At 39.7% G+C, this 13,991-nt stretch overlaps 1 protein-coding gene across 25 annotated transcripts in view; it reads right to left on the reverse strand.

Annotated features, from left to right (window-relative positions):
- GRIP1 (glutamate receptor interacting protein 1) overlaps positions 1-13,991 on the reverse strand; it is a 325,281-nt gene that overhangs the window by 103,161 nt on the left and 208,129 nt on the right. For all 25 annotated transcript variants that reach the window (XM_083819276.1, XM_083819271.1, XM_083819272.1 and 22 more), the window contains one exon: positions 1,763-1,843. In XM_083819276.1, coding sequence (XP_083675402.1) covers positions 1,763-1,843 — 81 coding nt within the window. The remainder of the gene's footprint in view (positions 1-1,762; positions 1,844-13,991) is intronic.

The following is a 13,991-nucleotide window of genomic DNA, read 5'->3' on the forward strand; positions in this document are numbered from 1 at the left end:
CCCCATCTGAATCTCCTAAGGGGTCCAGAGATGCAACAAGGCATGAAGATAAATGTCTTTATGGTATTGAAAGCTGAAGAACATATATAAGCTTAGATAATTTTTTTTTTCAGAATACCTGAAATTTAAAAGAGTATATCTCACCAGACACTTGTCAGTATTGTCTCTCTGCAGTAACTCTGACTCATGCACAGCACACATTTATTTGTAATACACCACATTTGATTAATTGTAATACACAACAAAACTTCCAGAGTATGCAGCTTTTTTTTTAAAACTCAAAATAGTCACAACGACTACTCAACATTTGACATTTCTATTTTTACGAAATGATCTAAAGAAAAATTGCACCAGTACAACTTTCATCAAACCTTCTTCTTATAGGATACAACTGAAAATCATGAATTCTTATGTTATCTGAAACCATGAACTTTAATCTGTATTCAGACCATAGTGTAAGTATCTCTCAAGTACAGTAACCACACCATAAATGTCAACTAGTAAGTTCAAGGTGAAAAAATTCAAAAGATTAAAAAAGTAGACATTTAATATGTTAAGTATTAGAGATGCATGAGCTAAAGCATTATGTGTAGAGCTACCCATATAGACATCTTAATTCACTCTGACGAACAATGAATCAAGATTTTTATTGACTTGGCGAAAAAAACTGGTTGGTGTTTGTGTAATCAGAGTTCCTTATAATAATGAATGCATAATAGGCACCGTAGTTGAGTCGTTTTGCAACAGTTATGATTGTACCATGAGAATAACAATCTTTAAATCGCTAGGATATTTTCAGCAGAGAAGAGTAAACCATCGCACTCTCCCTCTCCCTCTCTCACATATGCACACACCTGAACATAAAACATCCACAAGATGTTTACTTTGGACCTTCAGAAACACGTCAGTTATTATGATGAAATCTGAGCCTGGCAACAGTGTAAATCTGAACTCCATCCCTTGTATCCATAACCTCTCAGAGGGATGTGTGACTTTGCTCAATAACAAGGCCATGGAGCACGCAGAATATTAACATTATTCATTAGAAGGTGTGTGACATGGCCTTACAGTTTCTGATTTCTGTTGCATTACATCTTCCCTTCCAGTCAGAGGTTACTGCTGTTGAGTTGAGAATGGCAACATCAGTTATTCCACCTGTGCACAACCTTTATCAGTGTTCATTTGTTTTCATTAGTAGACCCCTAAAATTATACGTGAGGTGAACATCTCTTTAGATTGCTGTGTAGTGTATGTAATACTTGCTTTTCACAGGCACCTTTTGCAGACTCATTTGAAGTAATTATACGACACACAGGTTTGAAGCCCCATTGATCTGGTGGGTCCAGCTTTGTGTGACAGGATGACGGACTAGGCAAGAATGGTGTATGCATGGCAGAAAACCATGTGAAGATGAGAACTCTGACATACTGCTCAGTGTTGGAAATATGAGCCAATCTCCCTACACCGTCAAAACTAGATATAAAAGAACAGATTTCACAGGGCCTGACAATATTGGCCTCTGATTAAAAGGTTTTTTTGATCAATGCCTGAAATCTGCTGCAAAAGGCAGACGCAGAGATGTTCCTGATACTAAAAGCTGCAGGAAGCCTAACCATGGAAACTCCTTATGTGGAACCTTCCTTACAAATTATTTAGTGGTAACTGTAAGTCATTTGCTTTTTATAACTAGTTTAATTTTGATTAGTATTACATTGCTGTTCACGAACAAGTCACATGTTATAAAAAGCAAAGCAAGTCTTACCTGGAATACTCTGTCTCCTCACAGACAATGCTCCATCAGGTGGCTTTGCCTGGTTTGCAGACTTTGTGTAAGGACTTTCATCTAAACAGAAACAAGCAACAGTTTCAGTTACCGATAAATATAGCGTTAAAAACAGTAAAATTTTTAAATCTAATTACTGTGTGAACTAGCAGTGCAGAGTACAAGAGCTGCTGTAAGCTGGATGAGGATGGATATTTCTGAATTCTGACTCAATGACAAAGGCTCTGAATAACAGAGCTGAGAAGTAAGGAGTAAAACAGATCGGAGATAATGCTCAGCTGATGACGGGCTGAATATACAAAGGCCTTTTTGGTTTTCAGATAACCACAGAAACTTTCCTTCTCCTAGTGTTAAGAAGCTTCACATGTCAAAGACTCCAGGAGCAGAGAGAACATCCCTGTTCAGGAGAGAAGCACTTCCAGAACCTTGTGGATATTCTGGCTGTAAAGATGCTCCTTTTCCTTTGGGATCTGCCAGAGGATGCTTCCTTCTCTGTCATAACAACTGACTGGAGAAAACATCAGAGAGATGTTGCCAAATATGCCAAGCACATTTATACTGAAGAATGGCAATGTGACAGCCTGTGTCTAAATAGGAGGCTTCACGGAGCACCCACTGATCAACCTGAAGGCATCAGAGGCAGCTGCTGGTGGGACGAGCAGAGTCATCAATTAAAGGCAGCGTTAGGGAGAAGTGAGGTTCTTCTACATCTCTCCTAAGAATAGGATGACTGGTGTGAAAAATATCAATTACACTGTAGCTTTAAAAATGGCAAGCTATAAACTTGACAAAGAAATGGGGATTGAAGAGAAGAAATAATAATGTGTATTTTATTACTTCAATCAAAGGAAAGGAATCACAAAAAATTAAGCTTCTGTCTTGGTTGTCCTTTAGTCAAGTGTTCAAACACTTTAAAGCACTATCAAATCCTTCTATTTACATCTTTTTCCATCAGGTTTTGAAAGACCAACCACTTTCTAGCATGTGCACGAATACAAACTTGAAAGATCAACGACTAAAGGAATCAAAGACTAGAGTACCTAGTGCATCAAAGACTACAGACCTAGTACAGTGTCCTAAGATCCAGTGGAACCGCAAACATTTTCTGGAGAGTCAGGTTTTCTTTTCAGCTGACACTGCTGACGTGATAAGCCTTCTTTGCTGATTACACTATTTATGTCTTGTAAAGTCTCAAACTCCTTTAGAAACTCGCGTCAAAGACACCAATCCATTTCTATTCAAGTGAGATATGGGTTTGGTCAGTATAATTTATTTTAAAACCAGGTCTCAGAAGGAAGTGACTGGAAGAGCTGGTTGGCATGAAAAAAAAGATTTCTACAATGAACTCATCTTCTGTTAGGTGGATGTAGAAACAAACAAACAAACAAAAAGATGAATATATTTAATATTTTTTCTAAAGGCAAAAGATTGTTGCATGGCTATGTACATTGTCAAAAGTGCAGCAAGTAATGAAGAAAATATATTGGTAAAATATCCCTCTACAGCCAGATATCATTGCCTTTGCTACAGTAAAATTAACTCTCATTGCTTTAGGACTACATTGTTACAAGGAGGAAGCTAACAGGCTCGACTATACTGCATGCTGGTTCAAACTTAAAGAAAATAAAGCTGTCAGCTATATAATAAACAGAAGCATGAAGAAATATTAACATAGGCCCAGCTACACAAGTTAAGAAAAAGGGAGATGTATAAGCCTTTATTCTTCCATTTGAGGTAAGTGGAAAAGCTAATATTATTGCATATGCAGAATATACATACCCTCATTAAAGAAAAAAAAAAGTGAACTAGATCTTCTAAGAGGATTGACTTTTTTCTTTCCTAGAAGAGGCACAGTTGAGCTAGAACTCAAGCTAAGGCTCTCCAAACAACCTTGCTAACTCATATCAATTCCAAAAAAATATAGGGATCATCAATAATGTGGCTTAGATGTCGCATGTATTACTCCTTATTCGCAGGTGCTGTATGTGGCAGCAGATATTGTGAGACATGCATTTTTCTGCTAAGAAGTGGGCAGGAAACACAACACAATTTCTCAGGAACCGACGGATGGTGATGACTTTTGGGCCCTATTTGCATGTGTGCTCTACCTATGAACAATATATCAACTTCAAGGCATAAAACAGCTCTCTCCTAGACAGACTCCTTACATATGCATTATTTCCATCAGACTGGAGAGATGGCAAAAAGGAGAGAAGAATTTCCACAGCTAGGCCTTTTTCATTGAATCTTTGTCAAGAGCAAATGAATAAATCAGCTACAATATTTTGCTGGAACAGGATTTTCCCAATACTGCACTACAGTGGGAGCACGTGCGGTTATCCCGAGTTCAGAAAGAAGGACAAGCCTGCAAATCTTTCTGGTTAATGGCACCGGTGAGGGAAGGTCAGTGTACATTCAAATTACTTGCAAGGGACCCTGAGCAAAAAGTCTCGTATTTTTACATACCAACTGACAGATATGGAAGGAAACTGAGACTGCTGTGTAAGCTAGCATTTTAGTCCATGTATATTAGCCCTGAAATCCTGTCAGGTATTTATGCCGTGTATGTACTGTGGGGATGTAATTATGTTACATTTCTTAATCTGTCCACAGACTTTCACAGAAAACAACGGAGCCCCAATGGTTGTTTCATAAACTTTTGAACCCCTATTAAGGCAACATATGTTCAGTTATTATGGGGGGATAACAACGAGCCACTGCCTCACTGGTGGACTGGGAAGCTTCACTTTGCTGGAAGTTCCCAGGCCAGGAAAAAATTGTCTTTCAATGTCCATTTAAAAGCAAAATCGCAGCCCAAGATAACTGAAAATCAGCATAAAGAACTCCCAGAAGCAAAGGAAAACAAATATAACTACCTAGACAAAGAATACAGACAGCATCCTTATTTGAGACAGAAAATTAAAACGAAGAGCAGACGGATGCAGAAGTAGATATCACACCAAAGAAAAAGAGTAAACTAAAGAGACAAGAAAGCCCTGGTAGCCTGAAATGTCAGACACCATCACACTGTCAAAAAGGGGAGAAATCTGTTTGTCTGCATTAGCAAAGTTGTACGTATGGTCACAAGAACTGATAAATCAAATTTTACTTTATGCCCCCACCTGCCGGAGGGGACCTTTCTTGGCAGGGAGGATCTTAAAACATGCAAAAATGTTCTCCTGATGATATCTCCTGATATCAGTGCTTAGAGGGATTTGTCCGAGTGCTTTGTATTTCCAGCTTCCCCCTCTACAGCACAGAGAATCCCTGCAGACAAAACCCAACCCAGAGAGCCAGCACCCTGAAAAAGCAAAGGAGTGTAAGGATGCAAAGCATGCTCCCAGCGGGAGACAGTAACTCAAAATTAGGTAAAGATGCGATATATTTAAGAAGCCACACACGCAAAGCAGATGGAGAAACAGGCTAGATTCGGAGGCATAAATCTCACGCCGAAAGCCCTGGCTGGAGCAGGCCATCAGGGAGCTGCGTGCTGGAGGGGCTTCTGTACGTGCCAGCTCTGCCCTGCTCCTCAGGAGCACACCGCGGGTGTCCGTGCTTACAACACTGGAAATAGTGTAGCTATGCAGATACAGTCCTGGAAATGCATTAATGCATTCATTACATCCTTCTTTATACCCCCCCCCCCCCCCAATTTTCTCTGGTGAACAAATAAGCAGCCCCAGATACACAATTTCTAGCGAGTCAGTGTATGCTATAAAGGTGACTGCTATGCCAGCAGATCTCTTCATTCAGTTACTACAGGAAACCAACCCTCTTACACTGTGAATGAGGTCATTACCCCCAGAATCATAGCTGAAGTATTTTCTGCAGTTGCAAACGTGCGATAGCGATCAAGCTGCCCGCTGTGCTAATTCCCCCCTTCCTGGCAGAGTGCAGCAATGATCCCAGAGGTCCACTGCTGAGATTCCTGACCTGCGAAGCCAAATCAGCACCTTGGATCCTCTTTACACTTGTCCCCACAAAAGCAACAGCCCCAGGTACTGGTGGCAGGAACCACCGCATCATCCTCTCCAAGCTCTGCCCACAGTTCTTCTAATTGTAATGATCAAGTGGATAGACAAGCGGCCCTACTGCTTGCAGCTACTACCGTAGGCTTACCACCTTCAGCTGTGACCCGTGAGGCAGATAAGCAGCTCTTTGCACTTTCCTGCCTATTTTTAACCAGCTGGCATCTCTGCCCTGTAACTGAATGATTCATTCTTTGTGTTGAGGACCACGCTGCGAGCCATTTATAGCGTTCTGCGTTGCCCCTGCTGTACAGGGGAGCCTCCATCCAAGACTAAGGGCTCTTTACACTCTAACAAACCAACAGTAATGTAATCCCATAAAGATTATATATATGTGCATTGTCCAGTGTGCAAGTGCTTGGGACTGTGCTAGCAAAGCGACCATATGTAATCTTTAGATATTTGCTATATTCAATTTAATGTCCTTTGGATGATACCAACTGGGGACACATAAAAGGGAACAGAAGGAAAGTCTGAAGGTATTTCCTCAACAGGCCAGTCCAGGCATTCGGTGTATCGGGAGGTTTACGGCCACTGAACCATTTGTGCGTCCCTCGAGATGGCTGTGAAAGCTACTGACACAAGAATGCTGTTTGCAGGTGGGGTAAAGGCTACAAGCACTCTCTTCCTGCCAATCTTCACACCTGGTTAGAGATCTTTCCTGCTGCTGCTATCATCTAGGTGGTAACTACTGAGCCCACTGAATATCATAGAATCATTAAGGTTGGAAATGACCTCCAAGATCATCTAGTCCGACTGTCCCACTACCACCAATATTACCCACTAAATATGTCCAAGTCCTGTGCTGCATCATTCTCATTCTTCAAAAACTTTCCCACCAATGCCTAGTTACGGGATAAGCCATTCTTCAGCCAAGGAATGAACGAACTTAAACCTTTTTAGAGTGATTCCTAAGCAGACCAGAATCCAAGCGAGTGAAACCTGAGGTGTTGCTCATATGTTCCTCCCTGTGCCTTTCCTAAGGCAATTAATCTGACTCCTAAGACTCCACCAAAAAGTACATCCTTCAGCTTGCTCAGCGTACAGGAGACGTAGGACTGTCTGCACGTGTTGTTGCTTACCCTCTTTGTGATAGCACCCATCACAGACTAGCAGAGAATCACGTTCCAATACAGAAGATGACAACGTTGTCAAGACGATGATTATGGTGGAAAGAATGTCCCCGTGAAGATTAGTTTATTTATCAAAAATTAAAAGCACCAGTGTCCCATGTATTGCTTCAGGCATTCCTGGATCTGCAATATCCTGTTCACTCCTGAATCTTATAACGAAGAATATTTTTCCGTAAAAGCAACAGATTTTTATGAATCCTGCTAGCACAGCACAAAATACCAGAGGTTCTCATACTTCATATATCTGAAACTTAACCTAAATTTCATCTTTAAATGGCATAAGCTTACCATTATCTAAAAGCGTCGTTTCTAGCACAGTATCATACCTGTGACAGCAGGTAAATTCTGAGCTACAGCACTCTCGGTTATCCCCACAGTTTGCAGCTGGAGGCTTTCACAGATAAAAAATAAACACATATCTCCTGATACCTGTGGTTCAGAAGCTCAAAAGTGTAGAGAGGCGTACCCAGATTCTCAGTATAACTTTTATGACCCTTCCTACAGCATCTTACTCTCTTCTCAGCTCAGACGTTAGAGCAGGGACTCAAGTCTCAGTCCACGTTCACAGATGAGCACCCAGACTCACAGCCACACAATCACTCCCTCCCTCTCTCTCTGACCAATATTTTAAGTATGTCATACAAAGTAAAATAGTTTAAAGCTACCTCCTCCAAAATCAATTTGAAGCCCTGCACTGGATCAGTCAGAAGAGACAAAATGAACTTGAGATCCCTTGTGTATCTCTGTGAGTAACCCAACCAATAAAAAAGTATAAAAGGCAAAGTCATCAGGAGCACTCTAAAAACACCTCTGATCTTTCATAAACTCATCTCCTCAATTCCAGTTCTTTGTTTCTGGTAAAAAATGCCTGAACATATTTTCTCTGCACTAACAAATCTGAAAAATGCAATTTTCAGGTCAATCTACAGTAATGGAAAGGGAAAAAAAACACATCAGGAGAGAAGTTGGAGCTTAGTTATCAAGTTCTAGACTGCCCTATCTCTTCCTGCTGGGACGACTTCTTTTAAAGACAGCAGACAAATCTTTCTTCTCTGAACTTAGAAACAAAATAATTCTGAACAAGAACTGATAAAGTAACTGAATATTTATGCAATACTCCAATCATTGTAACCAGTAACAGCCACAATCGGAAGATATATACAAGCACAAACTCTTCGAAAAAAATAAACTGGCCTTATCTGATAACTGAATGAAAAATAATAATATTCTTTTGTCGTTGTTGTTGTTATAACTCAAGCTTATAAAGGTCACTAAAAGTTCTAAAACTCTGAAAAGTTTTACAATAAATTGAATTATAAGTTTGTTCTGAGTTGAACAGACTTGAGCAGATAAAACAAATGCAATTTGCTGCGCAGTAATGAATAGTGGGAATTTTACTTTGGCTGCTGATGGGAGATCTGGCACAAATGTTTTTAAGTTTGGTGTAACTTCATCCTTAGTAACTATCATTGACAACTGCAAAAAAAATAATCTCAGAAAATGTCTTTTTCCTTGGCAAGGAGGATGTTTTAAAAGGTTTGCTTTTAAATAATGCAAAAGTCTAGAGAAAAATTAACATCCTGGAACGTTCATGGTTACCGTGATGCCACCACAGCTACATCAGAGTGTAATGGACTATAAACAGTTGAAAAAAAGAGACAAAATTGGCTAAGTTCATTCAGCAGATGTATAATGTACAGATTTTGAATGTATATGCTTCATGAAACAACAATATGTCAACAATTTGCTTTGCCTACGTGCTAACCCTTTCAGACTTGTTATGGGAACTCCAACCATGAAAGAAAGAATTAATTTATCTTACTGGTGCAGAAGAATAACATTTTTTCAAGTTCCTTTCACAGGAAGCTATGGCTTCGATCACATCCAATGAGCCTGGATTCTTTAAATGGCAATGCTGCTTTCCAAAGTAGTGCTTAGAAACACCCCCAAATTCTTAAGAGCTGTATGTAAAACAGCGATTAGCGAACTAGGCTCCAAGTAGGACAAATATGAATGTACTTAATCTTAATCCTTTCTTATCAAATTTCATGCTCAGTGCACTCCAGCAGTCTTTATTAAGAAAGCATAGGGTTTCAAATGCTTCCATAAGTAACATTTGTTGGTGTTTGTGACATGAAAGAATTATGAGAAGGAAGAGTTATTATTGCTGCTCTGGTAATTTCCTTTCCTACATTTAGCAGAGTACCCCTTGGTTTTCCTACAAACTTAATTTTAACAGTTATAACATCCAATGAATAACTGTGTTGTCTCTCTAAAGTGAAAATTTATTCAATTTTATCATACTTTATGTAAATTTAATTCTCTGTTTTCTGAATTATGCAGTTACTTATTACAGCAGCAGCTCAGCTTTAATCTACAAGCAAGAGAAGTAGGGTTCTGTAATTATGCGTAACTGTGAATCCATTTCCTATTGATAGTTACAATACCTCAGCGAGCTTGGCTGCTTCAAAATGATCTGAATGTCCTCCAAGTTTGCTTCTCCAAAGTTAATTTCCTAAGACTGTGCTCAGGTACCTGAGTTGAAACGCTTGGTTTCCTAACTGGTGAAGTATGTGGCTCTCCTTCCAAAACTGTTTTGCTCAGGAAAATTCAGAACTTTCCAAGAACATCCAAAACACTCAGTATCTGCTGAACGCTGAAAATACGTCTCAAGAGATATTAGCATATGGTGAGATTCACTTCAGTGGATTATCAAATAAAGAAGTAATCCAATTTATATAATACCCTAACCACAAACTACTTCAAATCTGATAAATGTGTCTTTTTGTTTATACAGCATCAAGTATTTGTTAAGGGATTAAACTTGAATGCCATAAAACAGAATCATTACTGAATCGTTACATGATTTTAGGATTCAGTGCGAGTTTCACTCTGTTGTCTTGGGCTTTTGTTTATTGTTACTGAAAATAATATAGGGATCATACATAAGTGAAGTATCTATGGCTTAACCAGAGCAGCTAGAAACTGAAAATCTGGGAAATTGAAAAAGCTCAAAGAAACTAAGGGTGTTAACTCTTTTAGCTCTGTGAGACAGTCTAGGATTTTTCTGTATTTGTAACTTCTGTAGACAATCTTATTCTAAATGATGGGACTGTAAGCCTTAGAGAAAAATCTTTTTTTTTTTTTTAATTAAAAAGGAAATTCCTATGTGACACAGATCTCACCAACAGGAAGCACTTCCAGATATTCAAAATACACTTTTTGGTTTGAACATCTCATGGCTTGCTAAGAGTGGCATCCTGGTCTTGTAAAGGTGTGTGTCTCTGCAGGTGTGTTTGGGAACATCACGTTGCTCTTATGTACTACCACACACGGGCATCGTGTGAGGGGACCACGCAACAACTTTCTGGAAAAAAATACCTGAAAACTGTTTTCTTTATGACATTCTAATAATTAAGATATTCAGTTGCCTTGTTTAACAATGCTAAATCAGCACCCCTCAAAGAAAAACAGCACTAAATTTGACAGGGAAGCACAAACGCTGAGAATATGATGAAAATTCCTACAGGGCAAGGGAGCTGAGTAAAGGAGCAAGACCTGAGCCAAGGCAGTAACCACGGGCCAGAAAACCAGGCTGAATTAATGCTATACCTTATGGAAAAACACTTTTACGAATAGATAATTTTAAAATATAATAGTGACCTTAACGTTACCTTTGTTCAGCTACTCCTTCCACACAGGATTTTGCTGGGCTTGGCAAGACAGCAAGAGCTGACAGGGGGAAAGGGGCCAAGCCGTACCCTGTGGCTGCTGAACGATGCCCTCAAGCTGAGCCGCCGTGCTCCTGGCTGCTGTGGTTGCCCACAACCTCCCTGCGAGAAGAGGCAACCAGCTTTCTGGCGGGCAGCATTTCACCATACATTAACCAAAGGCAACACGTGGTATGATCCCCTATTCCATTTGTGGTTAAATTTAACACGAAGAACATTTACTGGTCATTCGAACTGTGTATATCCTGTGTGACACTTCCACTGTACCAACAATGTTAACAGCAACTTTCTCGTGCATCAGCTGACCCTGAACTTTTTTAGCCCAGTCTTGGTGGAGGTCTTCCCTGCAGACTGACCGCTTGGAATTTAAAAAAGTAGAAGTGGTGTTTGAAACTGCTGTCAGATTCTTTTAAAAGCTTTCTGATTTTTCCCTTGAGGGAAAAAATAAATAAATATATATATACATATATATATATATATTTTTTTTTTCCTCTTCCCACCAGTAAATATACGGATTATGATCTTCTAGGAGTACTCATGGGGAAGACACCTACCACCTTCTACCTGTGCAAACCACAAGGTAAAGCAGGTGAGGAATACCTGTGCAGGCTGCTGGCATTACAATTGTCAGAGATGGTGGGAAAAGAGGATGTCAAAATAGGAACTTCTACACTTCTACAAGCTCGTTGCGTGTGTTTTTGGAGAAAGGCAATGACAGAAATAGGAGCTGATACAGCAGAGACTGTCACTCAAGTGGCATAAAAAGTAAGTAAAAAAACATTGCACTTCATAGAAAACAGGAGTTTAGTTTGCTTCAGAAACAACAGGAATAAGCAAAGCCACAACACTATGTTTAAAGAAAAAAGCTAGAAATGGTAATTTTTTCATGACGTTATTTATCCTGCTTGCATTGCAGTGCTGTGCTAACGCTATTTGCGGTAACTTATATCATTTGTTTTTCAGCCTACTTGTGCCTGTAAGTGTCTCTGGTGATGAGATCTCCACTGCTTTCCTTTGCAGGCTGCTCCGCAGGATGTATCAGCTCTCACAGACGGAAAACATTTCCCTCCATCCACCTACAATTTTATTCCTTTGCTTTAACTGTCATTCTATTACGCCCAATTATATTCTTCTCTTCAGAAAACCCTACAAAAGCCTCTCTCATGTACTGTTTATACATCCAGAAATCACACAGATTAGCGTGCTTACTGCTTTAGGATCCTACCAGTTCTTACTGGGCATGACTTAGCACAAAGGCTGGCTGATCTTGTCACCAAAGCATGGTGCACATGCTGACTTTGTAGGGAAATATCCATTTAGTGAAGAGTGAAATTATTTTTTTAAACCAAAAATTTGTACAACGGTAACCCTGGTGTGGACAGCATTAGGAGTAAAGAATACTTTCGCGTGTCACATGTTGTGTTTATGGCATTACAGTTACCCTTTTTAATCCCACCAGCAAGGTTTATTTGATACATAAAATAATTCTAACACTGCCACGATGAGTTGTATAAACATTATACCACTATGAACATATTTATATTGGCACGCTAGCAGGATTGCCCCATGTTATTTGTAGTTTAAGTGGCACATCTTGGTCCAAACTAGCACGACTCAGGCTTGGTGAAAAATTGACCTTCCAGAATGCGCTTCATTTAGGAGTCAGGCTATAAACCTGTCACCTTCCTCATGCTTTTGGGAAATAATGTCCTATTTTCAGCCCCTACCCTGGAAGAGGGTATATATATCTATATATCCACAAAGGCTGTGTGGTCATTTTGACTAAGTTCAGTCATCAGCAAAACTTCGCTGGTTTTGGAAACTGTGACAAGTTTGAACACAGTGTAGAAGAAGAGTCTTTTGAAATAGGGTACTGTGCACTTTTAGGAGTGGGAACAAAGCAGAGTAACAAAAGGGATGACAACTTGACAAAACAATATGTATGCACATTTGTTTTGCTTAAAGCTCGCATTAAGCCCAGGCCGCCTTCTGCTCTCTATCCATGCAGCCAGTTCCTGGAGACAAGCCTTTTAACCTGTCAAACACTACTTATTTGTCAGTGCCTCCCAAGCCCTATTAAATCGCAAAGCTTATTTGGGGCAAGCAGCTGATTGTCTGCAGTATTCTTAAAATCTTGGAAAACGGTAATAATTAGAACTGCTTGCCCACATCTTTGCCTGCATGCAACAAAGCCCGTGCCTGAGTCAGCTTTTTGTAATCCTATGGAAAATACAGCTATAAAGAAACATACAGATGGATGTGCAATATTCATCAAAAATTATACTCCCGTAACCTTCAGGAAGACAGGCAAGTAATTTTAAATGTTGCCATGCACCAATTCTCCAAGTTTTTTAACCAGGACCATTTCTCCTTTGGGAACTCACAGCTGCACGTTCACTATGGCTTTGGCTCTGAAGCTCCTAGAAACAAAGACAGCATCAACCTATGGCCTATCATGAGTGCAGAGAGAAAATACATGGATTTCACTTTTTCATACTTAATCTGTTTGTTTGAACACCTATGTAATGCTGAGGTAATTATTAAATCTTTTTCTATGCTACCAGTGTATGGCCAACAGTATATCCATCCTAATACTGCGTGGGTGTGCAGGTGTGTGCACACGCTTAATTTTAATGACAGGCTTATTTAATTTGTAACATAATTTCAAAACAGAGAGAAGAAAGCGATTAAAAATAACAGGAAACCTCATGCATTAAAAATAGAGTGAACAAACAAGACACAGTATCAGATAACGGACTATACAGAAAGACGGCATCTAGGGCAGATGCTCAAACAAGCCCACAGGACCAGCCACCTTCTGAAGGTCAAACAAGTCCTGGTTTTGGCAGACCTACAAGGGGATGGACACCAGAGTCGAGGTCATTCTATCATGGACTGCCTATGCACTGTCCACGTTTTTATCATGAAGGACCAAGGGAATACAAGCTGATTTTAGCAACCAGAACAGAATATAGGCAACTACTAGGGCACAGCGTATGAGACTTCAGACCCAGAAAGGTGCTGAATATATTAACATCTGCCAACACCATGCAGGCAATGAAATACACCTGCAGTACACTCCTGAAAAAAATAAAGTTAAATGAAATCGGCCACACTGCTATTTCACAAAATCGATCCATTATTCATTATCTAAAATCTCTAAAGAGAGAGCCTGGTGCAGAATACCATATAAGCTCATGTAAACTGCCTCATTGGGAAGGAAGGGAGAAACACTCAAGACAAGAAATGGCAGAAAATGTCAAAACTACAATTCCTAAGAACAGAGCAAAGTGTTTCAACTACTTGCTGTAGCTTT

This window comes from Anser anser (genome assembly GCF_964211835.1).
Source record: "Anser anser genome assembly, chromosome: 1".
Classification (NCBI taxonomy): domain Eukaryota; kingdom Metazoa; phylum Chordata; class Aves; order Anseriformes; family Anatidae; genus Anser; species Anser anser.